The sequence below is a fragment of the Alexandromys fortis genome, unplaced genomic scaffold (assembly GCF_014885135.2).
Source record: "Alexandromys fortis isolate MF-2015 unplaced genomic scaffold, M_Fortis_MF-2015_v1.1 scaffold_24, whole genome shotgun sequence".
Lineage (NCBI taxonomy): Eukaryota > Metazoa > Chordata > Mammalia > Rodentia > Cricetidae > Alexandromys > Alexandromys fortis.
In genome coordinates, this window is record NW_026067906.1 from 5,135,850 (window position 1) to 5,162,802 (window position 26,953).

The 26,953-nt window shown below is 37.7% G+C and overlaps 1 protein-coding gene across 1 annotated transcript; it reads right to left on the reverse strand.

Moving 5' to 3' along the window:
• Nucleotides 1-2,191: 2,191 nt before the first annotated feature.
• Alx1 (ALX homeobox 1) lies at nucleotides 2,192-20,558 on the reverse strand. Its single transcript, XM_050135601.1, has 4 exons — nucleotides 20,306-20,558; nucleotides 17,111-17,415; nucleotides 14,320-14,448; nucleotides 2,192-2,708 (listed from the first exon to the last, which is right to left on the reverse strand). Exons 1-4 carry the CDS (start codon nucleotides 20,529-20,531, stop codon nucleotides 2,388-2,390), a joined length of 981 nt encoding a protein of 326 aa, XP_049991558.1. The 5' UTR covers nucleotides 20,532-20,558; the 3' UTR covers nucleotides 2,192-2,387.
• Between the last annotated feature and the right edge of the window lie 6,395 nt (nucleotides 20,559-26,953).

Sequence of the window (26,953 nt, forward strand, 5' to 3'; positions counted from 1 at the left end):
CTTTTTCCTCACCTATTAATTCCCAAACTAATTTTTGTATATGGTGGCAATTAAAATATATAATAGAATTTCTGACAGAAGGAAAGCGTGTTAGCTTATTAGCGCTAGCCAGTGCATGTGTGTCTTACTTCTCTCATACAATACGCATCTTGGTTGATGTCATATGCATTAGGCATTTGTCCAGGAAGACTATGAATTCATGAAGGACAGAAACCATCATTCTACCATAGACTTCATTAATCCAAACAGTACTTCAAATCCTTTATATGTGAGCCTCTGATATTATATTTATACAGTATAGCAGAGATAAAACATCAATTGTAAAGTTATTTTGAATTGAAAAAAAGAGCTTCCAAAATTTCAATCTAATTGCTCAATATAATATTAAGAAAAAAATTTAAGAAGTAAAACTAATAATTGGTGTGAAACTCATCCTTCATGCCTTTTGCTTTTCAAATATATGCATGCATGTATATATTATATACATATAATGTGTGTATTATGATGCACAGTCAAATATATGATCTATATATATATATGAAAAGCAAAATACCATATATACATGTATATGTGATGTCATCCAAGAAGTTGCAAGATCTAAATCATAAAAGAAGAAAATAAAATGAACATTGTTAATTTGTGAAATGTTTAGCAACAAAAATTTCAGTTTCTACTTTTAAATTTCCAGTTCCCAAATTCAAATGAACCGCATGAATATAAAAGTCAGTCATTTTCTTCTGCAGCATGAAAGATGGCTCACAGCTGTTTCTAGCCCTCCTTTCACAGGGCTCCTGCATTGGAGCCTAATTCTCAAGGCCAAAGTTGAACGAGTTATTCTTGGGAGCAAAACTAAAAAGGGAAAGCACAAAAGCCATAAAGAATGGAGCCACGGGGAAGTCAAGGAATGTTTGTTTAGGACATCGCTCATCTCCATCATCTGCCTGATTTAAACTTTTATTACAAAAGCTGCCTAATTACTGCAAATATTTTCCCACTAACAAAAGACACTTCGGGGATAAAAGTAACTTTTCATCAAATTTAATTTAAAAAAAAAATATCATGTCTTCCTATTCTCTACCCAAATTAAGGCTTTGCAGAAGATTGTTCAAGTCCATAGGAACCACATAAAGATCCTAACAGAGTACAAAGGTAGAGGATGCTCTGATCTGAGCCATGCAAGCCATCTTCGCTTCAATTAATTGACTTTGCCTTTATGAACTTAAGAATCTTTCAAAGGGGCTGACATTTCACTCATATGAAAAAGCTTGGAATGTGACAGAGGAAAGGGAGGAGAAGTAAATCAAAGAAGTGAGCAATTTTCCAGATGCAATGTATTTTTCTTCTGCCTTCTCTTAAAAAAAAAAAAAAAAAAAAGCTAGAAATGTTGGAGAGCCTCCTGACATCTTAATTCTCTACGCAAAACACAGTAGCAGAAGTGCCTGACCCACAGAGCGTCAGAACCAGACAGGCATGCATCTGAGCATGTACATACCCACAAAGCAAACCTTAGTTCCAAGCTCATGTTCCTTTGGTTGAAAAGTTACCCCGAATTTGCTAGATGTCTGTGTATGTGATTCAATCAACATCATTTTAGCACAAAAACAACATCATATTTGCTACCGTATCTTTGTTTTAATCACTAAGTCGCCATTTTCATGCTGGTCTCTGTACCTAGAAGTTGCATTTATAAAACCTGTCCAGTTGGCTAGACTTTAAATCACACCAGAATATTTCAGTTGTCACCTTTAGCCATATGCTTGCAAGAAACCATCCTCAGATATTTCATGCAAATACCGATCCATTCAGAAAGATTTCCCCCACCCTGCCGAGTAGAAATTCACTAAAACATTGAAAGGTTAAAAAAAAATCTTGAGTCTTGAAGATAAATTCTGAGCAACAGAGTATATGACCATTGTGTCTTGGAGCCATAGAAGGGGAAATGGCGTTAGTTCTCAAAGCCCCCTGGTTCAATATTGCCTTTTTCCCCCAGGGTTTTTCCTCGTTTATCAGGCATCATTTTACAAGGAATTTCTTGTTATCCACAACTAGCATAAATCAATCTATCACAGAAGGATTTGTTTAATACATTTATTCCTTTAAGAAGTTGCATGACCATATTTCATTGACTTGTACAATAGGAAAAAAAATCTTACTACTAAAACAGAGTTTGTGGAGGCTAGTGCATGGTAAACCTATTTAGTCCTTTCAGGGGTCCACTCCTAGATTTTCATGTTAAATAATAACAACTATTCATGTGAGCTGGTCTCACTGTATATCTTGACCTTTAGCCCATCCACACACAGCAGCTTATTGTGGTATCCTTTAAATATGAGAAATAAGAATGTTTTACTCTGCTATTAGAAGAAAAAATAAAAGAGTACTGTATGTTACATGGCCCATGAAATATTGGCGGTGTGCTCCTTCGCCTTCATTCTCAGAACGGCGATACTGGAAGACCTCCTTTCAAACTCTGGCTTTGTTTCGAATGCGTGTCCGTTGGTAGCCCCGGAGAGAAGAGAGTCAGTGAAAAAATTGTTGAGGGGCATGTGACCGAACTGGTTCTGGTGGTTTGAAAACCCCGTGTAACTGGAATCTGTCCGAGGCGAGTGAGAGTAAGGTGCCATGCAGGAGGACGCGTCACGTGGTAACATGCATGAAGTAACCACAGAACCACCACTTGCATTTCCTGCCCACAAATTGTTCTGAATCTGGAATACATGAAACAACAAATATTACATTCACACATTCTCACTTCGGCACCATTACTTTCCTTAGGTTTACAAACTGGGCTTAGCTATTCACTATTTGACCCTATTATAGGAGCTCGGTAATTTCTTTCAAGTATACAAAACAACGACTGGAAAAAAAATTATTGAAAAAGTCTTACAGTTTATTTACTATAATAAGTCAACAAAGCTTCACACAGAAGCACAGAAAAACTCCCAGAAAACAAAGTTTTCGTGAAATTTTTTGTTATAGTCATGATTTAAAATGCACATGAGCTATTTAGTCATGAATCATGGCTTCTTTTCATGCGTTTAGGGAAGGAGCATAAAGCATGATCTTAAATTTAAAGATAATATTAATCTTTCTAAACACAGTGATACGTTGGAAACTATAGCTGACTTTTACACAGTTTTGTCTGAAATGATATTTTTCATTGTATTCATTCAGAAAGTCCTTTTCTGTTTCCTTGCTCCTTGTGTCCTATATCGACCCTTCAAGAAATTGCTCCGAGATTCTGAAATATATGTACTTGAGGCATGTGTCCTACATTTTATATATTACATGGAGAATTCAAAACTGACATGTGTAATGTAAAACACACTTAGAATTCTAAAACATCAACCATGACCAAATAATAGAAGTACAGGTAAAAAAAAATTGCAAATGTTAGAATGTCCTGTGAGAAAAATTAAGGTACTGCACATGTAACAGATGTCCAAAGAGAGGTACGATTTGTGATCAACAAACTCAACATTCATATGAATATATATATATATATATATAAAACAATTAAAGAAAACCTTCAAGCACAAAGTTGTCAAAGTTAATGGCATATAAAAGGAACACTGCAAAGACTTTTTAAAATGAAAATTAAGTAAAAATATCTCATTGATAATAGGCAGAAGCAACAACAACAAAAACAAAAAACAGACACAGACCAAAGAAATTACTGGGATACACGTGGAAAGTCATGACGGGTGAAGAGGGCCAAAGGAGGAGTAGAGACATTTATGTGGTAGAGCCAGGCAGGGAGATGTAGTCTCGAGAGATGAATAAACCAAAAGGAGGTGCCTTTGAAGGGTGCTGTGCTCTTTTGCTTTGTTTTATGAAACAGAGACTGGCTCTATAGTGTAGATATGCCTAGAACTTGCCATGTAATCCAGGCAAGGCTCAAATTCCCAGTTTTCCTGAGTCAGCCACCTGAGTACTGGGATTACAGGAATACACATGACTCCAAGCGTGTTACTTCCAACAGCCTGATTATAATACATTTAAACAAAACATCGCACCAATGTGTATTGTCACCATATCTGGCTTTCTTCTATTTTTTGGCCATGATAAAGAATCATGAATGATTTTGACACATATGAAGTCTTGTAATTTGCATATCCCAGGCTTCTACATATAGCATCTGATATAGTCTTACAAAACCCGAGTTGAATAGCGCTCTATGACAACCTATATTTTTATCAATATATAAAGAGAAAGGTATTCATAAGTCTAGCTCAGACTGATAGACCAGTTACTCTGTGACTCAAAACTGAGTGGGGCATTTGTTTCCCAAACATAAAAAACAATGTACACACATGATTTTAACACTTTTGTAGGTACCTCACAAAAACACTTACTGAACAGCAATACTTATTCCTGTGCTGTTCTAAAATGGACTCCTTATGAAATAAATTTAAATTTTTATTTTAAACATGTATGTCACTTATGTATAAATATAAATTCATAGAGTTGACCGGTGTACCTATGTATAGATGTATATAATTATTTGCATATTGATTAATTCTTAAATCACCATGTGCTGTGTTGTTTTACTGTCTGCTTATTCCTCTCTCCAATTTCACATCAGACACAATGGTTGTTGGGCTATGTATTGCAAACCAACAAGAGGACTGTTTATGTCATTACTCCGTCAAACTAGCTATTCGCAACATTCAGTCGGACATTGTAAAACATTGCACAACCCACAATCACATGGGTGAAAAAAAAAGCTTTCAGAGAGGAAGGTAAACTTGTTTGCTTATTTAAGAATGAATAGTAATGGGAAAATTTACTCGCCTCTCTTTATTAAAGTGTTTCTTAATTCATAATGTCACTAAAATTTATTATATTCCACATGCCTAGAAATGTTCCCAACCAGTTACACAGTAAGAGGAAGGGGTAAAGGCAACTAAACAATCCATAAAGTTGAATAAAGAAAATATTTATTCTGAAAAGAAGTAACATTAATCAACTTGTAAATCTTAAAGAAAATAAGTCTGTAATCTATTCTCGTGAAAAACTAGGGCAAATGATTTTACATTAGCATAAACTTATCTGAATCTGATCAAGCAAATGAATGCATTATTTGTGATAGAGAAAATTTCTAACATGTAGGTGTATTTTCTGAGCAGACCAAAATGACACAGCCAATTACTCACAGCAATAGTTTAGTTTGGATATGCAAATATTCTGAAGAATTTGCAACTTCATCTCCTGCGCAGAGAACACTCAGGAACATTTTCTAATAGTCTTTCTTCACGCTGTCTCTCTATTCCTTTTTACTCCCATCCCCAAAGAGCCTTTGTTTTAAAAATATAATTTCAGGAATCTATTATGTTTCCATAGCAAAACATCAGGTGTAAATTATAAGGTAATATACCATAAGAAAACGTGTTTTTTTCCCCCCTAAAATATTTCCTCCGGGTATTCCCATATCTGACAAGGATGGCTAGGATCTAGTGATTGACAGCTAATAAACGTTAGTTAATTGCCATGTCTGTCATAAACTACAAAGACTTATTTTAGCACAAATACATGGGTGTTACAATCTGTCCTTTTTAGAAGGTAAGTCTAAAAAAAAAAACAAAAACAAACAAACAAATAAAAAACAGAGACCTGAGACTTTTAGCTCAACTGAATGACCAATAAGGTCAAATATGACCCAAAGAAATCAAAGATACTAAAATAATGTGACTATTTTTGAAAGTTATAAGTGCTTATTTATTTGTGCATATCTCCAAGTTTGTAATTCAAAGGTTCTGCTCTATGATAGCAAATTGAATGATTACTGCTCATTATTATTTTACTTCTCTTGGCCTTGAAGACAAATCCTTCATAGAATATACTATATGATTTAAATGTTCCTAAGAAAGTGAAATTTAAACAGACCAAATACTGAAAGTATGATAAAAATTTAGGAATTCCTTGTATTAACATAGCTAATGCACGTTTATGGTTGGAAATCTAAATCGTCATAAAAGTAGAATCATAACCAAGATCATATTCAGAGGCTTCTATCTTGCTATCTATTTTTACCAACTGTATTTTTTGTCATCAAAAGTTATTTCCCATCCCAGGTGCATTTAGGAGGTATTTAATCATTATGTATGTGGTATCAGATCATGGAATCACTGAGCAATGAAAAGACTAACTCAGATAAAAATGAGGACACAACTTGAGTTCCTACTTAGTAGCTCTAATTTTAATTTTAAAACACTGAAAATGGTATATCAAATACAAGGGTTTTTGAGTCAATTTCCATTTCTAATTCTTAAAAAATATACGTATTGGGTATACAATGCAATGGATTGAAGTTAAATTATATATTCACCAGAAAATCCTCTACTAAAATAGTTTCTCTCTTTTTTTTTTAAATTAAATTTCACCTTGGAAATGAAAACAGGGATTTGGAAGTAAGTGTGCTCTCTCCATCTTGAAATCACTATTATATGCAGCAGGATGATACTGACAACATGAGGAAAAGCTACACAACTCTCACGTCACTGAAAACATAACAGCACTGTTTCTTAAGAAACTGAATGCCTAGTAACCTTCAAAGTAGCATCATATAAATGTCTTTAAAATATTACTCTAACAAATTCTCTGACTCAAATATGTAACAGTTGATTCTTTGTCTTTGATTTTTGAGTACATTCTTCTTATCTTTTATAGAATTTGTAATAACTGAAGATGATTATTTATGGGAAATCTTTCCATATCAAAATTATTTCAGTTGTGAAGGAGTAAATAACAGAATTTACTTTCACTATTTTATTTTTATGAGGCAATTATGTGCAGATAGTACATTTTCCAAACATTTCTTATACTGTTTCTTCATCAATTTCGGTGTGTACATGAGTTACTCTGATCTAACTGTACTTAGTTTATTCTTCATAACAATTATTTTATGAAATTCACAATTATGGTAAAAAGCTAAAATGACCATTTATTCAACAAGTTGACTTTATGCAATGTAAAAATCTATAATATGAAACAAGTATGCACGTGCCTTCATTTTTCCATGTTTTCATTCTTATCTACTCCACTTTGGAGTCAAATATTATCATTGAATATATTCATTCGCGCCTGAGCAAGTTTGTTAGTTTTATTTTTTTGCTGGTGGTTTATTTGTTTCATTTTGTTTTCCTTTTTTTTTTAAAATTTATTTATTTATTTATTTATTAAGGATCCCGCGATGGAGCATGGACTGTCCTGTCGCTTCCTATGTAGACCCAAGTTGCCCTCCAATTCAGAGACCCATCTTCCTCTGCATCATGAGTGCTGGTATTCAAGGAATGAGCCACTTGGCGATTATACTTATTTTTGAATTGCTTTTTATTTTATGTTAATATTTTAAAATATTTTTGAGATTAAAAGAAAATACATCACTTTCTTCTTTCCTTTTTCATCCTCCAACACTTTCTATGTCCCATCCCTTGATTCCTCCCAAACTCATTGCTTTTCTTTCATTGCTGGTGTGCTGTCTCCACCCACCACCTCCCCCCCACACATTCACACACTGTACGAAAGACAAATTAAAATTTTATGTTTGTCATTTTTTAATTAACTTGAATTTTTATACAATTATTTTTTAATAGCTATGACTTTCATTTTGAAAAATCTATAAAGACATGAGGAATTAAAAATAGCATTTGACCCACCAGGGCAGCAAGATGAGAAACCATGTCAAAATGATATATACTAATTAAATTAAATATGACATAGGGAAAGTTACAAATCATAAGTGAAGCAATGTTCTCATAGCAGAGAGAGTAAAGTGCAGGTTTTAACCCACATATCTGTTCTAGTAGGCTGACCAAGCTTTATTTCCTATAGAACTATTCTCTGTTCATTTTTATATTTCTTCACATATTTTCCTCATGTATTCTTGTAAACTACTTAATTAATTGTATTTTTTCTTAAGATATACAAGTGGTGAAAATTATTTAAATCTAATGTAATAACTTATTCTAAGCAATAAAGAAAAGCCATAAAATCACATTAAAATATTGTTTGACATTTGAAAAAATAAATGTAATTTTTCATAATTTAAATAGTGTGAATTACTTCTTTGAGTGCTATTTTTCTTATAAATTCAAGTTTTTAATATTTTAACATAATTAAAATAATAAGTTTTTAAATTAAAGATTATATCTCTCGACTTCATGAAAAACTTTTAAATACTAACACTTTGAGGCAGACAATATTGATAAAATATCTAATGAAACTCATAAGTTGTTTTTAGCATATATAAATGTATATGAAATATCCTTCATGTATATTTTTGAAATCTTATATATTTATATATTAAACTTAAACAGTAGCTTCACCCATTATAAAACTATACTTATTTGGAAAACATAGAATACCTTGCATTTTTCTGACTCTAAATATTACAGTTAGTGAAAGTTCTGTACTACCAATATGGTTTGCTGTCATAATGATAATATGCTTTCTCTATATTTGGTTGCTGTATCCTTCCATAACTGACTATCACATAGGTATTTCACAGACTAAAAACACTCATTATCCAATAAACCAAACACAACTTTATAATTAATGATAGTGAAATAAACATGATTTTTTTTCCCCTAAGTCCTTAAGGAGTGATTTTACTCTGAATGAAGTTAAATACTACAGTTTTAAGAGAATAGGTAGGCGCTTAGAAAATAAATATTGACAACTAGTGGCTATAAGATTCACCACCAATTAGTGAGAGTTCATTGTGTGCAAGGGACTGTCCTAAGGACTTTGCATAAACCATTTTGTTCAACGCTCACATATGTCTTGTGAACTTTTATCCTCTTACTCTAAGTGAGGAGAAATGTTCCTAGAAGTTAATCCATTTGCCAAAAATCTGAAAGTGATTAAGAGGCAAAGTCAGGGTTTGAATGCAAACCATTAGGTTAACCCTAAGATCTCCTCACCTCCCAGGATTCAGCGCCAAAAAAAGCAAGTAAGCAAGGGCTTTTATTGTTGTTGTTATTCAGAAATCAATTGAAGCCTCAAGATAAAGGAAATACCATCATCCCTCATGGTGCCAACACCGCCTGCACTAGTCCCCGAAAAACTTCTATGTTTACAAATAAGGACTCAAAAAGAAACCAAGGAATTACCCAAAAGCACCTAGCTACATAATAGATACTTTATAAAGTAAATGTTTCTCTGATCCAAATGAAGCCCAGCAACATGGAAATAGCAACCTTTGTGAGATTAAAGGTTGGCAGAAATTATTTAAACCTCAACAGAAAATACCTCCTTCTTCAAAATTATTATTATTATGTTAATTATAAATAAATGAGGATCTAATGATGATAGGTTCTTTCTTGCTCTAAGGCTAAAGTCATTTAAGTCTCTCGTTAACTGGGTCTAGTTGCTGTGCAGAAATGTGTGTGTCACCTAATTTAAACAATACCTAGCTTGTGATTTACCTATAGATCAGAGAATTTTGACCTAATAATTTACATACCTTCCATGCCTAAACCAGCAACTAACATGGATTTTTTTTTGATAAAATGTAAAGAATATGGGGGAGGGGTCATTATGATGAAAGGGGGTCTGGAAATCTTTCTCGTCTATTAAAGAGAGGAAGCAAGGAGAGGTTAATTGCTTAAACCCAGACGTGCTGCTTCTCACAGAGACTGCAGAAACAATCTGCTTTGCTTAGCACTATTTTTGGTCTAATAATGAAAAATATTGAAGTAAACCAGTACTTGCATTAACATCTACTGACTAATAATTTGTTTACTGTCACAGCAATACAGAGGTGATTAAAGAATGAACTGTATTTTTAAAAGACTAAACTACGGGAAACAAGAAGACCTTCCATACTACATACTTCACTGTCTCTGAGAAGGTTCTAATAGAGAGAGGACTTAAGAGGGTCAAGGAGGAAATATTTCTTGGGTGGGGATGGAATTCTTTTAGAGAAAAAGAATCCACACAAGCAGTGAGACTGTTCTTAGTACAATCATGACCTGAGCACCAAATGATTTAACTTGATCATAATATTCCCAAATGGCAGCTGATATTGTAGTCAAAACCAAGGTACTATATATTTGTCTTTCTTTCTTTCTTTCTTTCTTTCTTTCTTTCTTTCTTTCTTTCTTCCTTCCTTCCTTCCTTCCTTTCTTTCTTTCTTTCTTTCTTTCTTTCTGTCTGTCTATTGTCTTTGCATATGTATATATATCTACATATGTGTGTATGCGTGTGTATATATGTATGTATATAGGTTTTCCTTTTAACCTATGTTTGTGGGTCCCTGTGTGAAGGCATGTACATGTGAGGACAGGTGCCCACATCACTGGCACCGGTGAGTCCTCAATCTTTGATGCTTGGGAATCAATCTCAGGCTCTTACCAAGCCAGTTCTCCAGCTTTGAGCTCACAGAGATCCTATGATCTCTGCCTCCTGAATTAGAGGTGTGTGCACTATGCCTGGTTTTAATGTATGTGTAGTAGTTGGTTGATCAATTGGTTGATTGGTTGGAACAGGGTTTCTTAAAGTCCAGGTTGACTTCAAACTCACAGCTAAAGATGGCCTTGAACTCGTGTTCTTTTGGCTTCCGGATGCTACTCAGTGCTGGGATTATAGGTCTGAGCTGCTATGCTTAGTTTAAACGGTCTGCAACACATTAAAAAAATGTTATCCTAATGTATGTGACTCTCGACATTATACATCATCTTGTTCATTTGCAACAAAAGATAAGCAGATTTTTTTTTTAAAAAAAGAACTTATCACAATCCAAATGGAATCAACATGTTTAAAAAATATTTTGCAATATTGTTCTACTAACTTGAAGTTGAAAAAATATTTTGCTTTGCAAGAAGAAAGTCACATAGATGACAAAAATGACTGCTTTGTTATGAGATGAACTTAGAAGACAAGATTGCAAACATAGTCCTTGGTGCCTAGCCTCAGATGACATGGCCTCGCATGAGACTATGACAAGAAAGAATCCAATTGCCTGGGTTAAAGTAAACCTGGTTTGTTCACTTTTACTGATATTTCTAGAGTGATATTGCTACTAAAAAATAATAAAAACCAATTGAAATAAAAGTTTTTAAAGCATGATACAAGTAAGTGTTAGTTACTGTTTATGTCCTATGTAGACATCTTTCTGTTAAATACAGTGATTTTTGCTTACTTTAAAAGACTACATTTTAAACCATTTTTGTTTCCCTTGTATTTCTGTGTATGGTTTTGCTTCTCTGCCAAATTGTTAATTCTGTATTTCTGCCCTGCCTCCAACATTTTCCAGTTTTCAGCCTTTCTTGCAGTTTGTACATTCCCCCCGCCCTGTAATTAGTAACAGTACCAAATTCAATGCTTTATTGCGCTAAGTTGTTGGGTTCTATTTCAGTGCCTATATCTCCTCTTGTATGTTTCTGTTTTCAAGCTGTATGAGAGAAAACATTTCCTTTAGGCTAAAACTTGGGAGACCTAATTTTCACATAATTTTTTTCAAAGAAACTAGAATACGTCTATTCCATTCTTTATGTCGAAGGAGAATTCTACTCTGGCTTTTGCCAGTTTTATTGTGACATATGCTTCATTCCAGAATTTCTAACCATATAGAAAAAAATAAATGGTTTACCAGTAAGATAGGATAGTATGAGAGGTTGTCACAGTGCTCATTATATAAGCATTTATTAATTTCTCTGGTAAAACAAATTTAGCACAATTCTTCTGTATTCCCATACTATAGTATGGCCAATTTATTTAAATGGCATAGAAGTTTCAAGGAGAATAAGAATAAAATTCCCATAATTTGTGGAAATTGAAAAATAAAACCATTCGGTGTACACCTGGGCATGCATTATTCTCTTCCTGCCTTAGCGATGAGGCTAGCGTATTGATTAACTGATGTTCAAAGCTGTGAGATACAATAAGTCAATGACAAAATAACGCTAGAAGAAAAGATGGTTAGTCAGTTTGTTAGACTCGCCCCAAGATTTTAATTGGTGCCAGGCCCAATTCCAAATGTTTTATGAAACAGCAAATAAGAAAGATGAACCAAAAACACAGTAACCGACAGCCAGGAACGCAAAATAGGAAATATAACTAGGCCAAAGGCAAAGCAATGATGACAATCAGCAGTATTCAAAATGAGGGATTTCAGTCAAGAACTGTGTAGAATACAATTGTTTCAGTTCTACTTGAAAACAGTTCGACAGCTAGTACCTTTCCCTTCTAAAATCTCAAATTTAGTAGCTTCAATATGATGTAAGTTATGTACTGTCATAATTATTTATTATTTTGCTGGCTTGGGGTACATTCCCTGCCTCCCTAAAGAAAATCGCAGATTCTACAATGGAACTCATGGCTCTTTTAGGATTGTGTAGCTGGTAGCTCAAAGACTTTAATGTGTTCACCAGGAAAGACAGTGTGCTGAAAGAGTTAAGTTGAGCCTTAAACCACCATACACACAAGCAAAATTAATGGTCTCAGCAGGCTTTGTGTATGCGTGAGTGTATGCGTGAGTGTATGCATGTGTGTGTGTATGTGTGTGTGTGTGAATAAACGCAACAATAAAAACTCAATAAGAATTTGAGAGTCAATGAGGGACTTGGGAGGAATTGGAGGGCAAGGTAGGAATGATGTACTATAAATATAGCATTCTAATAAATTATTTAAATAATATGTTTTCAGAAAGATCTTGTGCAAATGAGCCGAACATGACTCTGGTTAAATTTGGGTTTTATCACAAGTGAAAGTAAATGTATACTTCCTATTTCACTGCCTCATATTTCCTATGAGAGAAATGAAGAAAACTAATATCCATTATAGATGGCGGTTACTTTGGCTAAATAGGTCCTTATTTAACCCATTTAGGACATGGCCTGGGCAGTACATAAGGGTCAGGAAGTGATAAAAACTATAAGGTATGGCAGAGCTTACAATCCAGAGTAGAAATGTCTTCATAACATTTTGTTAAGAAATCAACTGTCACGTGAATAATAGGAGGTTAATGAAATTTCCCAAGCTCTCTGGCCATAAGAAAGCAAATGATAGCCATGGTTTAAACCAGGAAGTAGTAAGGTAACTGATTTCAGATAAGTTTGGAGGAATGTGGCAATAATTCAAAACATTTCCATAATACTGGCCTCTTGAATCCTGCTGGGGATAGCCTAAGCCATGGCAGTTGCTCACTGCCTGCCCTGTAGGAAACCATCCATGTATTCATGGGCCAACTCCTTGGCACAGCTAGGCTTGTTTTTCCTAACATGAGGGAGCTAAACTTGGCATTCTCTGACACTTTTTTTTAATGTGCAAAGGGACACAATAAATTTAAAGAATTATATGCAAATGTGAAGTTCCCCAAATCCTTTTCAAAGGGATTTTTAAAGACAAAAGAATATTATCACTAGAGGACTGAACTCACATGGGGAGCTGAGAATTTACAGTTGAACAGAATGGCTGTTCTCACATTCCAAGCTGAGATAAACTTGTTCCTGGAGTATCAAAATGTTTATCCAGGATACATCTCATATTGTTTCCCTAGCAGCATCTCACAAAGCATGTATCAATAAGTAACAAGGTATAAAACAACACAGACCTTGCTCCAGACAATCCCCATTACCCCTTTCAAACATGAACAAAGCAGCGTAGAATACCATTATTCCATATTTAAAAATTATAATATGATAGATTTGAAGATGAGAAAACACAGGCATGTATTGATTAAAAAGTGAGAAAAAGAAATACAAATGTTTTTATGAGCTGTGATTAGAGTGTTCCCATTATAAAAAACATCTTATGGATGATGACTTTTATACACATGTCTCCAGATTGTAAAGTACTGAATGTGCTCTTGAAACAATGAATGACATCAAATCTGAAAAAAATAGGTTGGTAAAAAAATAATTTTTTAAAAAAAAATTTTGAGAAGTAAAAGGTCACATTTAACAGCAGTATTTTGTACTTTGCACAAAATTATAGCCAGGGAGATTTTATGACAGGCAACACATTTTTTAAAAATCTAATGAACAAAAATAGCCTGGATAATTAAATTGTTCAATGAAATTAAGATATATCATTAAATATTATTTCTCTTTTATCCAATGTATAACAACCCCCCCCAAAAAAATCCCAAAGGGCACAGATCATGGAATATTTTTCAGTGAATGACTCTGAAAGAAAGAAATAAAAAAAAATCAATAAATCATTTAGTAAATAAAAATGTGTTAAGCATGGAAAGAGTTTTCTGGAGGTCAAAATTCCACTCTTCACTATTGTCCTAGATCTAGTAAACCCTAAGGTCACCCTCTGAGTGAGGTCACACTCACTCTCCTTGATGAGCCTCTGTGCCATTAGCCATACCTGTGGGTAGCTGTCAGTCCTTGGCAAAACTGATATGTCGTAGGTGGCAGCAAAATGGCTTTTAGCTTGCTGGATTTGGCCATAACGTTCTCTTTTCCTCCACTTGGCCCTTCGATTTTGAAACCAAACCTAGTGGTTTTTTTTTTTTAAAAAAAGAGTATAATTTTAGCTGAAGAACATTCGGTAAAGCAAATTTTGACATTAAAATTTTCATGCCAGAAAGGAAAACCAAGTCAGTACAAAACGAAAGCAAAGGAATTTCTTTTCATCAGAACAGGATTCACAGGTTTCGCGTTGTCTTGTATTCTGATAGGAGGCATGGTATGTCCAAGAGGTAATGTAACTTAGTAGAAAAAGTGGGGTTCTAGACAAGCTATTTTATGTATCTGTGCCTGTGTTTTTATTTGTAGAAAATCAAAAAGGAATTTGTGCATATGGTCATTCTTGCTGATATATATATAGAATCCTTTTTTTCCTCCAGCCAATTCATAACCCAATTATGATTTTTGCCTATGGACAAATTTTCTTGAAAATGTGTCATAAACAGAAGACACTCCTGAGATGAAGTTATACTTAAATGATCTTACAAAAGTCAAAGACTGCTATTTTGTCTAAAATGATTGGCAACAGTAATACCTTGATTACTTAGAAATAGGAAAATGAGGTGGCATATGCTGTGGAGTATCGTAGGGCTGACCCGTGAAGTGCAATCAGCTGACGCTAAACTGTGGTTTTAAAACACATAACTGTACTTCTTAGACCCGATTAAAACACTTATAGATTGTAAAATAAATGAGGCAGACAGAACCATATGTCACGAATGCCTGTGAGTTCATCTGCTTCTCCCAGGTCATTAAATGCCTTTTACGGTTTCTCAAATTATGTCTTAGAAATCCTCCTTCACACAACGGTATCCCTGAGAGGAATCCTTACTTCTCAGGTCTTGCTCTTGAATTTTTAAAATTCTAATATTGCAGTATTCTAAAAGGAGAAACAGAAAATTTTATTTTAAATGAAAAACTTTGATAGTTTTGAATAAACACCATCTAGGCAGCATTCAGGAACCACTCAGTCTTCTTTATATAACTACATGCAGGCTCTAAATGGTTTAGAAAGACATTGAAAATCAAGTATAAATAAATATAAATTACAAATTTTTTTTCACTAAATTTTACTTGAAATTTGCATATGCTTTTCAAATACCAAATTCTAATTTTGTATATTTTATACCATCACAGCCTTTGCTGTCTGTTAATATTCGGTTCAAGGCCTACACACATATTGCAGATTATGGTTTGAATAGTGTTCTGAAATCATCAGTCTTTTAATAGCTACCTGTTAAGTATTATTCCCAAGTTGCATTGCTAGTATCAAATAGTGCCCATCATTACTGGGCTATGAGGAAATATGGGGAGAACACATATTTTCCTGGGAAGCACAAAGACTACACTGAAAAGCATAAGTGCTTTCTGTCTCCTCCCCTGCTCTGTGACAGTCTTTAAAATGGGCATCCATTTGCACACGCCTGTAAAATGCACTACCTGCACTAATACGGCCAGGTTGGCTCGCTCTGCAAGTCCTCAAAGAGATATGGATCTGTCCTGAAGGAAAAACATGCAGGCAACAGCTAATCAGTCTGCATGTAAACATATTTTTCTATGGTAACAAGTATAACTAATTTAAATAACAGTCACGGGACAAAATCACATGCAAGACTGCTGCTAATACTAGACAGTTCCAACATTCTTCATTAGTGCAAACTTTAAGATAGAATCACCCTTTGCTTCAAGAATGTTAAGCATAACCTTCTGTCTGTTGTCCCTGACTCACCCCATGTGGTCAGAAATGACAAATGGACCATACAAGTAAAACTAACTTCATTAACAAAGGAAAAAAAAAAACAAAATTTGTTCATCTTTCTATTTCAATAATTGAAGAGAGAAGGAATTCAATAATGTGGTAAAAGTATATAGAAAGGAAAAACGCCTTTTGAATTATTGTTGCCTTTCAAATTTGTACTTATTACTTAACAACTAATAAAGTGTAGTTAAAAAATATCAGCTTTAGCCACAATAAAATACTGCTGAGAAGGCAGGTAACATTTTATCCAGTATAAACTTTTCTTTTAATTCTTTTTTACAAGAACTTTAATGATTTGACTAAATAGCTAAGAAATATAAACAAGTACATAAAAATATTTAAAGTACATTGTTAGTAATTACTCTGAAAAAATGTACACTTACCTAGACCTTAAAAAACAAATATAATGGTATGCACTTAAAATGGTTGGGGCAAAAAATTATAAATGAGTCATTTTACATTTCTTAAATTTTATTATTATACATAATTATTTAGAGTTAGTATTATTATTTCATTTTTTCCATCAGAATAATTCCAACCTAAATAAAGATTTAGATTTATGGGCTAGTATTTGAAAAGTCTGCCAATAATTCATATATAATTAAAAAACAAAATCATAATAGTTGAAAATAAACCAAAGATATAAATTAGATATATTTACTTATTAACTAAAGGTAACTATGAAATTTGGGTTCTGCCTTTTAAGTTTATCCTTTTTTAATCAGAGATATGGTACCATATTCTGTTCTTTTCAATGACCTCATTTTTAAGTTTCTGGAATAGCTCTGGTCCCTCAGCTTAGTGAGGGTCAAACTTAGTACAAGCAAAATGAAATTTTAATGGGCCGGTTTGCTCACACACCACTTTGGTCCAAACAAGATTTCTTATTCTTATATTAGCTCTCCCTGAAAGGCCACCAGCTGGGACCTACCTGGACCCTGGCCTCAGTGAGCTCTGTTCTCAATGCGAGCTGTTCTCTGACATATACATCCGGGTAATGGGTTTTTTGGAAGACCTTTTCTAGTTCCTCCAGCTGCAAACTGGTGAAGGTAGTTCTGTGTCTCCGCTTCTTGCTGCTGGATACATTGCTGTCACATTTGTCCCCAAGTTCATCCAGTTCGCCCTTCTCGGGCATCCCTTTCACCGGAGACATCCTGAGGTTGTTGCAGCTGTCCATGGCTCGGTTCAGCTCGGTGTGAAGGGGCTGGCCTTCCACTTTGGTGATCCCATAGTTTACTGTACTCGGAAGGGAGAACAGGAATTCTCAGGAGAGTGCAAGGTACTTTGATGAAGTAACTAAGGCAAACTAATTTCAAGCACCAGAAAATAGGTTGGCTAATAACTTACCAGTATTCTCTCATCACACGGTGTGCAAGGCATAATTATTAATTCACTGTTGATCAGGCTTAAAAACAGTTATAAATATGTACACGGACTAATCATTTGCTAAAGTCCATAGAACTGTTTTATATGGCAAATGTACTGCTTATGCATATAATTTATAATCAGATTAAAATAGTCAAGTGAAAATTTGCCCCCCAGACTTAAAAAAAATTCTAAACCACCAGGACTTTTGAAATATGTACAAAACATATAGCATATGCTTTTATTTTGTGCATAAGATAAAATTAGACTACTGATTTTTTAAAAAGTGACACTTCAAGTTTAAATAATACCTATCTACTAACACTAGATCTATCTCCCACTCCCCACAAAATGATGCTGAGCAGAGATTTCCGTTAAATATGATTTCTGTTACAATTCACACATTTGAGCTCGTGTCTGAATTTAAATTTCCTGCAGAAAGCGATCTACTAATTTTTTTTAAATCTTAGCTGAAGTTCATTTAATAGAAATGTATAAGATTTAAGTGGACCAACCCATCTTTACATTAAAAACGTCTTGCATCCCTTAAATATTTCATACTTCCCTTCCATTTAACTCCTGTCTGCTTAGGTCAGAAGGTCTTTTTTTTTTTTTCCTCTAAGAACGCTCAGAAATGAAAATTACAAAAATAAAGTAAAATTTAAAACGGCGTTTTGCACTCTGTCAAGAGTTATTTTAATTTCAATGATCTTCTTGAGATCGGAGAGTTCAGGCTTGCAATAGAACAAGAAACTAACTGTAACGCTAAAATTCACAAATACCATGAACTTTGGAAGCAGGAGCGATTTGGGGTTTGTGTTGTTGTTGTTGTCTTGTAAGAAAAACAAAGGCAATCCAACCAGAACACTAATTCCCAACCACTGATTGTACTTTTTTCATTTGCTTCTTTAAAAGGGGGTGGGGGTTGGGTTGGAGGGGTGGGACGCCCCATAACAGTTTGAAGAACCTTTTCATGAGTTCTACAAATGTATTGAATTTTACTGTCTATATAATTTAAATTGCACATTGATCTTAAGCAAAGAAAGAAGCGATGTAAAATTAAATATGAAGAGGGTTATGACTGATGAACAATAAGGTTTTGTCTTAGCAGACAAGAGTTAAACCGGGAACTGCGGCAATTAGAGTTGGGGGAGGGGAAGCCGCAAGACGCTGGGGGCAGGACTGGAGAAAGACTGGCTTTTTTTCTCAGACATAGCCGGTAACCATCCGTGTTCATTTTGTTCATTGTTTCACCGTTAAAACTCTTCCAAACAGTGAGAAGATCGCTTAAAAGTTAAAGAAGCACTCCAAATCAGTCAGGATTGCGCTCTCCCCTTTCCCCGACAATTTAAAAACACTGTGGAATTTATCTAACAGTCAGCGCAGGCCACTATAAAACCATTTGGAAAAATCCTGTCAGTTCAAATGGCTTCACGCACGCATCTGAAAACACAGACGCGTCCGCCGAAATGCAGCCAGGAAGCCAATACTTTCTTGTATGTAAAAATGAGCTGTTCCAGTCTTTCCAGATAATCGACTGAATGCACTTCGGTATTCGTGTTCTCTATCGTATGCGTTTCTTTTTGTTACAACCGAACAAGTGAAACGTCGTCCTCCGCACTGAATAAAATTAGTGGGCTATGAGATTCGTTTAAAATCTGCGTGCAAAGTATCGAACGAGTGAGCTGCCGAAAGAGTAAATGCCTTGCCAGATATTTGAACTTCCATTAAAACAGAAGGCGGAGGCTTGTTGTAAATATTTCACACTTGATTCGTTTGTTATTTTAACGCAGCCCGCTCCTTACAGCTTAGGGGTGGAGTACACACTTTGATAAGGAAAAAGTCCTCTTGGAATCGTAAACCCGTTTTAGCGGTTGGGAAGTGAAATGAGAGGTCTGTACTGAGCTACAAGATAGAAAGAGATAGATGGTTTGTTTTGATAACATTTTGACTTGGGAGAGACTCTGGCATTCAACGTTGAAGACTCTGTCCAGAAGCATTCCAAAAGGCTCTTTAGGTGGCATTTTTATGTGGAGTAAGATAAAAGTAGACTACGCAGAATCCGAATACGAATGATGTTGTCGGGAAGGCTTTGCTCAAAGCCAATGTGACTTGATGTTTAAGAAGAATTTGTGTGTGCAGGTTGCAAACGCAATAAATAAGTAAATAAAATCCGCACAAATCGGGAATGCACACAAGCTAATAAAGAGCAACAGAAATATATACACCATCTTTACAATGAAAATTTCATCACGTCTCAGACACTAAACCCAGTTTTGTTTTTATTTTCTCCCCACCTAAAAGAGTTCAAAGATTTTTGATTTCCAGACCACTGTGACGTCCAGTGATGGATTTTGCGTCCTTGCGCCCTGGCATCCCGGCGGGGCGGGGATCCCAAGGAGGCGCGCTATCTTGACTCAAATACTATCTTTTTACCTATACTGGGGTCCTGGCCCCGTCCAGTTTTAGATTCTTTTGGACAGCAGGATGGGGGGGGGGCGCTCAAGATTTAGCCCTGGACCAGGGTGTGGTGCTGGAGTACCAAAGCGTGAGAAAGTGCGGGGCCCCAGGCTGCCTTCTTTGGTCCCCCCCCCCACAGTCTGGATCCAAGCTCCCCCATTTCTTCACTATGACCCTGCAGCGCACAGCACTTTGGGGAAGGACAACTGAGGCTGGTGCTAAGGCTAGAGCCCCGGCCCGGCCACCCGGAACTAAGGATAAAGGATGGGGTTGGGGCAGGAGCCCGGCCCCAGTGACTTACCGCTGCTGTCCTGACAGGGCGAGGTCCTGTCCAGGCGCACGTGATGCTCAGCTCTCGGCAGCGGCCCGAAGGCCTGCACGCATTTGCCTGCCGTTGCTTTGCCGTAAAAGGACTCATTGTCCAGGGTCTCCATAACGTGCTCCAACGCGCCTCCTGTGCCCATGTAAAAGTCACTGTTTTTACTTGGCGGACTTTTCAGGGCAAACTTCTCACTCAGAAACTCCATAATCCAGGAAGGCTGTTCGCGGCTTCTCGGGGCGCGGAGGCTGGAGGGCGCTGAGGGAGGAGGGAGCAGTGGGCGGGAGGAGGGAGGGTCAGAGAGGAGGGAAAGGGAAGCGAGCCCCGCGACGCCAGGAGCTGCCCAGCTCCCAGCCTCTTAATGCGTCCCGGCTGCAGAAGGGACACCCGAAGTTGCTTTTATATCTTGAAACTCAGCTGGGCTCCTCCGGCAACCTCCCAGCCCTAATGAATATGAAAATAGGCAGGGACTAACTCCACCCCAGGGCTCCCCCTTCTCCCCCCACCCCACCCCCATCTTCCCTACTCACCCACCCAGGGCAGGGCGCGCCCCGGCCTAGTTCAGACAGACAGCTTCATTTCAGACAAATGCCAGGAGAGACAAGGTCCCGACACCCAGAAAACGTAATCGCCTCAACAGTGGACTGGCATTGCAGAAGAGCCTGGTGAGAACGCACAGTGGTTAACCCTCCACTCCCAGCGCCCTGCCGGGCCATCCCACCCTCCACCCCCCAACACCCGCTGTCTTCCCCGCCCCCACGCCAGCCACTCACTCCCAGAAGATTTAGAGGCATCTTAAGAACTTGAAAGGAAGTATTGCTCTAAAGAGCTTTTATTTCATCCCTAAATCGTTTACGTGGAAGATCCACATTAATCTGAGCCCAAGAAGCCGGATACAGGGGCAGCTGTTTAACTGGGTTGCTGGTGGTAGAGGGGCCGAAGTTGCCTCTAACCTAAAAGGCTGGCGTCGTGGCGACAGGAGCGCTAGCCAAGGCCCCGGTCTCCAAGTTTGCTGTGGGATGCTGGGGCTTGTGGATGTGGGTGGCATCGGGTGGGAATGGGAGGTTGTAAGAGTCCTTGAAGAGACCGAATTTTGCCAATACCAGTCAGCGTCCCCACCTCTTCGCTTAATCTACGCCTTAATTACTGAGAACAAAATTATTTCTTCAGAAAATTCATAAAGACATGTGCCTCCGGAAAAGCCCGTTCTTACTGGAGGTCAGAGGAAGGCTCATCACACAAAGTATTGTGATGTGTGTGTGGCGGTGTGTGTGTGTGTGTGTGTGTGTGTGTGTGAAGGCCTTCAGAGTGTTTTTAACAAAACCGTTACTACTTGCAGTTCTCAAGCGTTGGGGAAGCGCCTTGGTAAAGGGGTGGGGAAGTTAGTGGCTCCCAGGATTGCTTTTGGACGCAAGGTTGCAGGCCCAGAACCTTTGGTCCAGCTGAAGGAGATGCTAGGGCGTGTGAAAACAGCGCTTTAGAGCTGCAAACCATTCTGCTTGGCCTTGTGCCCGACTTCAGCTTCTGAGGAACCCAGGGCGACTGGGGAAAAAGTGTTCGTTGCCTTGGCACATACAAGATCACCGAAGCTTACAGATTTGGTGAAGCTCCCCTACAAACTGTGGACGAGGGAGGTCTCTGCTCACCGGTCCTGACGCGGCCTTTCCCATCACAGGCCTTCCCAGCGGGTGTCATTTTCTCCAGGTTCCTTTCGCTAGAGTCATAGACACTTGGGGCAGCCCTGCCGCAGCGGGTGGCCTAGCCCCGTTCAGAAGAATGCCCATTAGCAAGGGTTCGGATTTCCACGTTCTTCGGAGTTCTCCTGACCCACGCCTCACAGGTGAGACTCTCTTGGATGCCCAACCTGGCCAAACTTGGGAAGATTCCCGGCACAGTGTGCGCCAGAACTGCTGATTTGCACTGTGCCAACGGCGTGGCTGGCGATGAAAATGCAAATTCCTTCGAACGAAACCGGAACAGAAGAGTCAGGAGCAGCCTTCATATTCGCAGTGCCTGTGGTCCACGACAGACAGTTCTCCCAAGGAGCGGCTCCTGTGGAGATTTGCTCAAGACACTGTTCTGCCTTTTAACACCGTCTATTAGTTCTTAATTGTTGTCTCGGGAGCTTTAGCACCAAAGGCAAAGTGAGGAATCTCAAGAGTAGTCAAAGAAAAGCCCCCTGGGTACAGCGCTTTAGCGGAAAAGCGAGTCAAGACTCCAAGCTGGGCACTCTCTACCGTGAGAGGCCAGAGTTGCTTCACCTTAGCTGGAACCAGTGGAAGAGGGGAGGAAAGGCCCAGGAAATGTGTGCGGGAAGTCTTGCTTACAAAAAAAAAAAAAAAAAAAAAAAAAAAAAAAAAAAAAAAGATGCGGTGTTCTTCTGATTGTTCCATGTGGGCGGAGGTAGATTGAATTTGTTGGCTTGGCAATTTTGCGGGATATCACCTCTCCCTTTTTACTCTATCTTACCTCTAGGTATTTTCAAATCATGCTTTGCCCTAATAAACACGGGAAAGACGGAAAGAATAGACGTTTGTTGGGTCTTTCAGATATTCATAGCAGCAAGCGCTCCGCTCCCATTACTGATGAAGAACTATGTCGAGAATTCCTAGTTATAAACTTAGCTCTGTCGTACAGCCATGTTGGTCTGTTTATAAATATGCGTTTTAAGGGCTCCAAATCCCCTGAAAGACATTCGGTGTCTTTTAAATCAAAGACATATGATACCAGCTCTCCAGGACTTGTATACCAATAGAAGTCCCAATCCGAGAAAACTGCAATGTAGCCCAGGTCCCCTGGTGTCTTGAAGCCTTTTCCACCACATTACCCAAGCCCACTTCTGATTGAAGAGGTTGAAAGGGTGGGGTAAAGGTGTCACCCTCCCACTTCAGACTCCCGAAACCTCCTGGAAACTCAAATCTATTACACGGAACCCCTTGTGTTTTGTGACACGCAACCACATATGCCTGTAACAGAGGAAAGAGCTAATGGCAAACTCCCATAACGAATGCATAATCTGCAGTTGTTGGCAAGAAGGTGGGTCTTTGGTTGCCAAGCGCTGCATTAAATAGATTTTGAGAAGTTGAGATAGAGTTTACAGAAATGACACAGCCCTAGCCATTAGGTCATTAACATCTATTCAGAATACTAATTAAGGCAATGATAATTGAGTTGTTTCTGGAAGTCACAAGAAGGTGAGATAAAAATGGGACATCATTTTACCTGTTTTTTTTTTCTGCCTGTTGGTTTGAGAGATAATGTTGGAAACAGACTGAAAGTCTTTGATAAATGCAACTACTCCAGACAGATCTAGCGTGGGTGCTAACTCTCTTCTAAAATTGACTACTTCTAGTCTTTGCCTCATCCCAACTCTCCCTGATTTGAACCACCTAATGCCAATGATGGCTGGGAAGGAGGAACCAGTTAATTAGGTCAGCATTTAAGGGGTTATATTTTTCCTCCTCATCCTCCCTGTCATTTCCAGGTTCACATTTCAGGTTCTGCACTTTTCTTTGCACGTTCAAAACTGGTGACCTGAACTCAGGACACACCTTGCTTCTTTTCACTTCACCCAACAAGTCAGTCTGAAGTAGGTTGCTGGGCATCTTTATCTCACCTCCTTTTTCTCATGTTTGAATTTTGAGGGTAGGCTACCAATGGCGATGGAGGACCATTGGTTTTTCTTTCTGAGCCTGAAACCATTCTGGATGGTCTAAGGATTCTAGCACTTTTAGATCCCTGGAAGTTTCATAGTTTCTGATGGAGCCTCAGCACCTGTGGAGGACTTCAGGAAGGAATGTATAAAGTAAAGAAAGCAAGGAGATGAAGGGAGTTAAGAAGACTATTTGGGGTGAAAGTCTGGGCTGTTCTCTCCTCCAGTAACTTAAGATGTGTTGCAGCGAATGGAGATCATTCCTCTGGCATCAGGTGTGGGCTAACACATCTGTGAAGATGACTGCTACTCCCTTCTGAAGTCATACCTAGCATTCATTACTTTTAGAGAGCTAACTGTTGAAGCTGGCAGTTTCCCCTATAGAAATATAATTTGGGTATTTATGAAATTGTCTTTATTTGGCTTTCCTTCGAGGAATAAAAGTCAGAATAAATAGATGAGCTAAAGTATTTGAAAATCCCATTGATAGGATTATTTTACACTCCCCTTCAGGAGCATCTAATTAGAACATCGAGGCGAGTGATTGACCTTATAGGGCAGCCTCATTCACTTTATACTTAAGAAAAGAGAGAGAAGGAAGTCCCACCGGTAAGAGATGCTCTGAGTCATGCTCTTCCACATGCAAATGCATTTTGGGAAAGTTAAGATATTTCTATTTACATAAAAGCTGTAGAAAAGGCAACTTGTGGAACTCTTGTTTCTTTCTCAACTCATTAAATGAAATGCCATGTTTGTATACCAATAATGGGCAGGCCAAGATAAGACTCCAGAAAATTTAGTTTTAGCAAGGTCTTATTGCAGAGAGTATTTGGAACTTATGAGTAAAGCTTGGATTCCTGGGACATGCATGTATGCTGAATCAGGCAAAGTACACCAAATGCAGAAATGCAACGGTCTGTAGAGTGGGGGAGGAGCTGGCAAGAGAGCAACTCTCGTGAAAAAGGACTAAAATAATTGAATGTCATGTTTCATGGCAGGAAGCCAGGGGCCTCCTGTTTGTGTATGCTCTGCTGCTGAGTTTCTTCCCTGGCTCTGTCTTCAGCCTTCCCACAGTTCTGCAGAAATAATTGATACAGAAATATATATTGCATCGGAGCAACTTCGTAGTTTTCACACACACACACACACATTTAAAATATGTGTCTCAAGTTATAGTAGCCCCTGGAACTTGCCTAGAGACCTACAGACAAGTGTGGAGCTTGTGCTATTTGTGAATTGAATCATGTACAACAGTGACCTGAGTAAAAAAGAAATGACTCTTGAAGACTTTCAAATGTGCTGTTACAAAGCCCTCCGACACTAGGGACTATGCTCCTCTTGACTTCAGTGCTAATATTATTTGGTATCCCAAATCAACTCATGAGGTTTCAGAGAGCTGTATATGTTTCTGAGTTGCAGCTGGTTTCAGCAATAGCTTTGCACATAGTTGACTTTTCTTCAAAAAGAAGGGATGGGTCTAAATTCAGTTCTCTGGTTCTACAGGAGCCAAGTCAAGTGTGAAAATCTCAGGAGATGATTTATCCTTAATACAAATGATTTGACTTTTTAGCTACTGGTTATATTAGAGGCATTGTTGATATTCACTAAAAAGTGTGTTTTATTATAAATGCATAAATGGTAGCTGAATCATGATACACTATTTTATTATATAAAATACAATATCTTTGATAGGGATTATAGAAATAACTTTATTTCTCTCTAAAATTGTGTTCATTTTGCTAAATGACTGAATGCTGGAGTTTTTACATCACATCTATATCTTTAAGGGGTAAATAAATTCAACTGAACTCAAGTCACAGAAACTAATTGCACTAGTATATTATTAACTATTTAAAACATACTTCCAAATATCTTCTTATTTGATAAGTATGGTGTTTAAACTTTTATTCAGTATATTTTGAGATTATTTTCCTTACTGATTTCTGGGGTGTATCTTAAAGACAGACCTGCTTATTTTCATGAAGTTGTGTGCACATATCCCATAAGCATTTTATCCTTTCATGTGAAGACTTTTGGTTTTTAAAAGAAATCACAGCATAGATCTTGAGCTCAAGTGACAGATGTTTCTCCTTTGCACTAGAATTAAACTCCGTTAAGTGTAAAGTCCATGGTCATTAAAACAAGTCCAGCAGGGTAAGCCAGATAGGGAAAACCAAGGCAGGTTCAAAGAGTGAGAAACATCATCTTGTGCAAATACCTCACCTACTCTTTGTTCCCCCTTGGTCCTTTGACTCCTCAGCAGAAGAGGACAGCGTTTGGATGTTGAGAGCAGTACTGTTTGCTAGGTGTGGCATTTACACGAAATCTAAGTCTTCTTAACCATGGTACTCGCTCAGCAAGAATAAGAAGAGCACGGTTGTTACAGAAGGATTTATTTCCAGAGGAAGATTGGGGGAAAAAAAGGTGAGTGTAAGAACTCCTTTAGAAAATCAATAAAGAACTTGAGAACAAAGTGAAGCCACCCAGGCACTCCCCCCCCGCCCCCCCCAAAGAGCGCGACNCCCCCCCGGCCCCCCCCCCCCCCCCCGCCGAAATTGCTCTGCCCCTCACAGTAGCGATCCTGGTGTGAATTTGAATAAGTGAGCTTTAACTTGCAAAAAGGGTCCGACGTAGAGTTTTCTGGCAAAGAAAGGTCTCCACGTCTGTGGGAGCCTGATCAAGGACATTCCAGAAAAAAAAAATGCAGCCAAGAGGAAAACCTCAATATCTTAAGTAGAATGAAACTAGCACTTCTTGGGGCTACAGGCAAGGTCTCTCCCGGGCGGCGACTCGCTTGCTGATCCAAGCCCTAACCTCAGCCCGAGAACTTACGGGGTCTATCTGGTTACAGTTCCTTAGACAGCCCTAGAGCTTGTCTGCCTCACAGAGGTGAAGAGAAACCTGGGGCTCACCTGAATGAGACTCAAGGTACAGAATAGAATGCCCTGCCTAGGAAACAGGGAGTGAAGGCGTTAGTG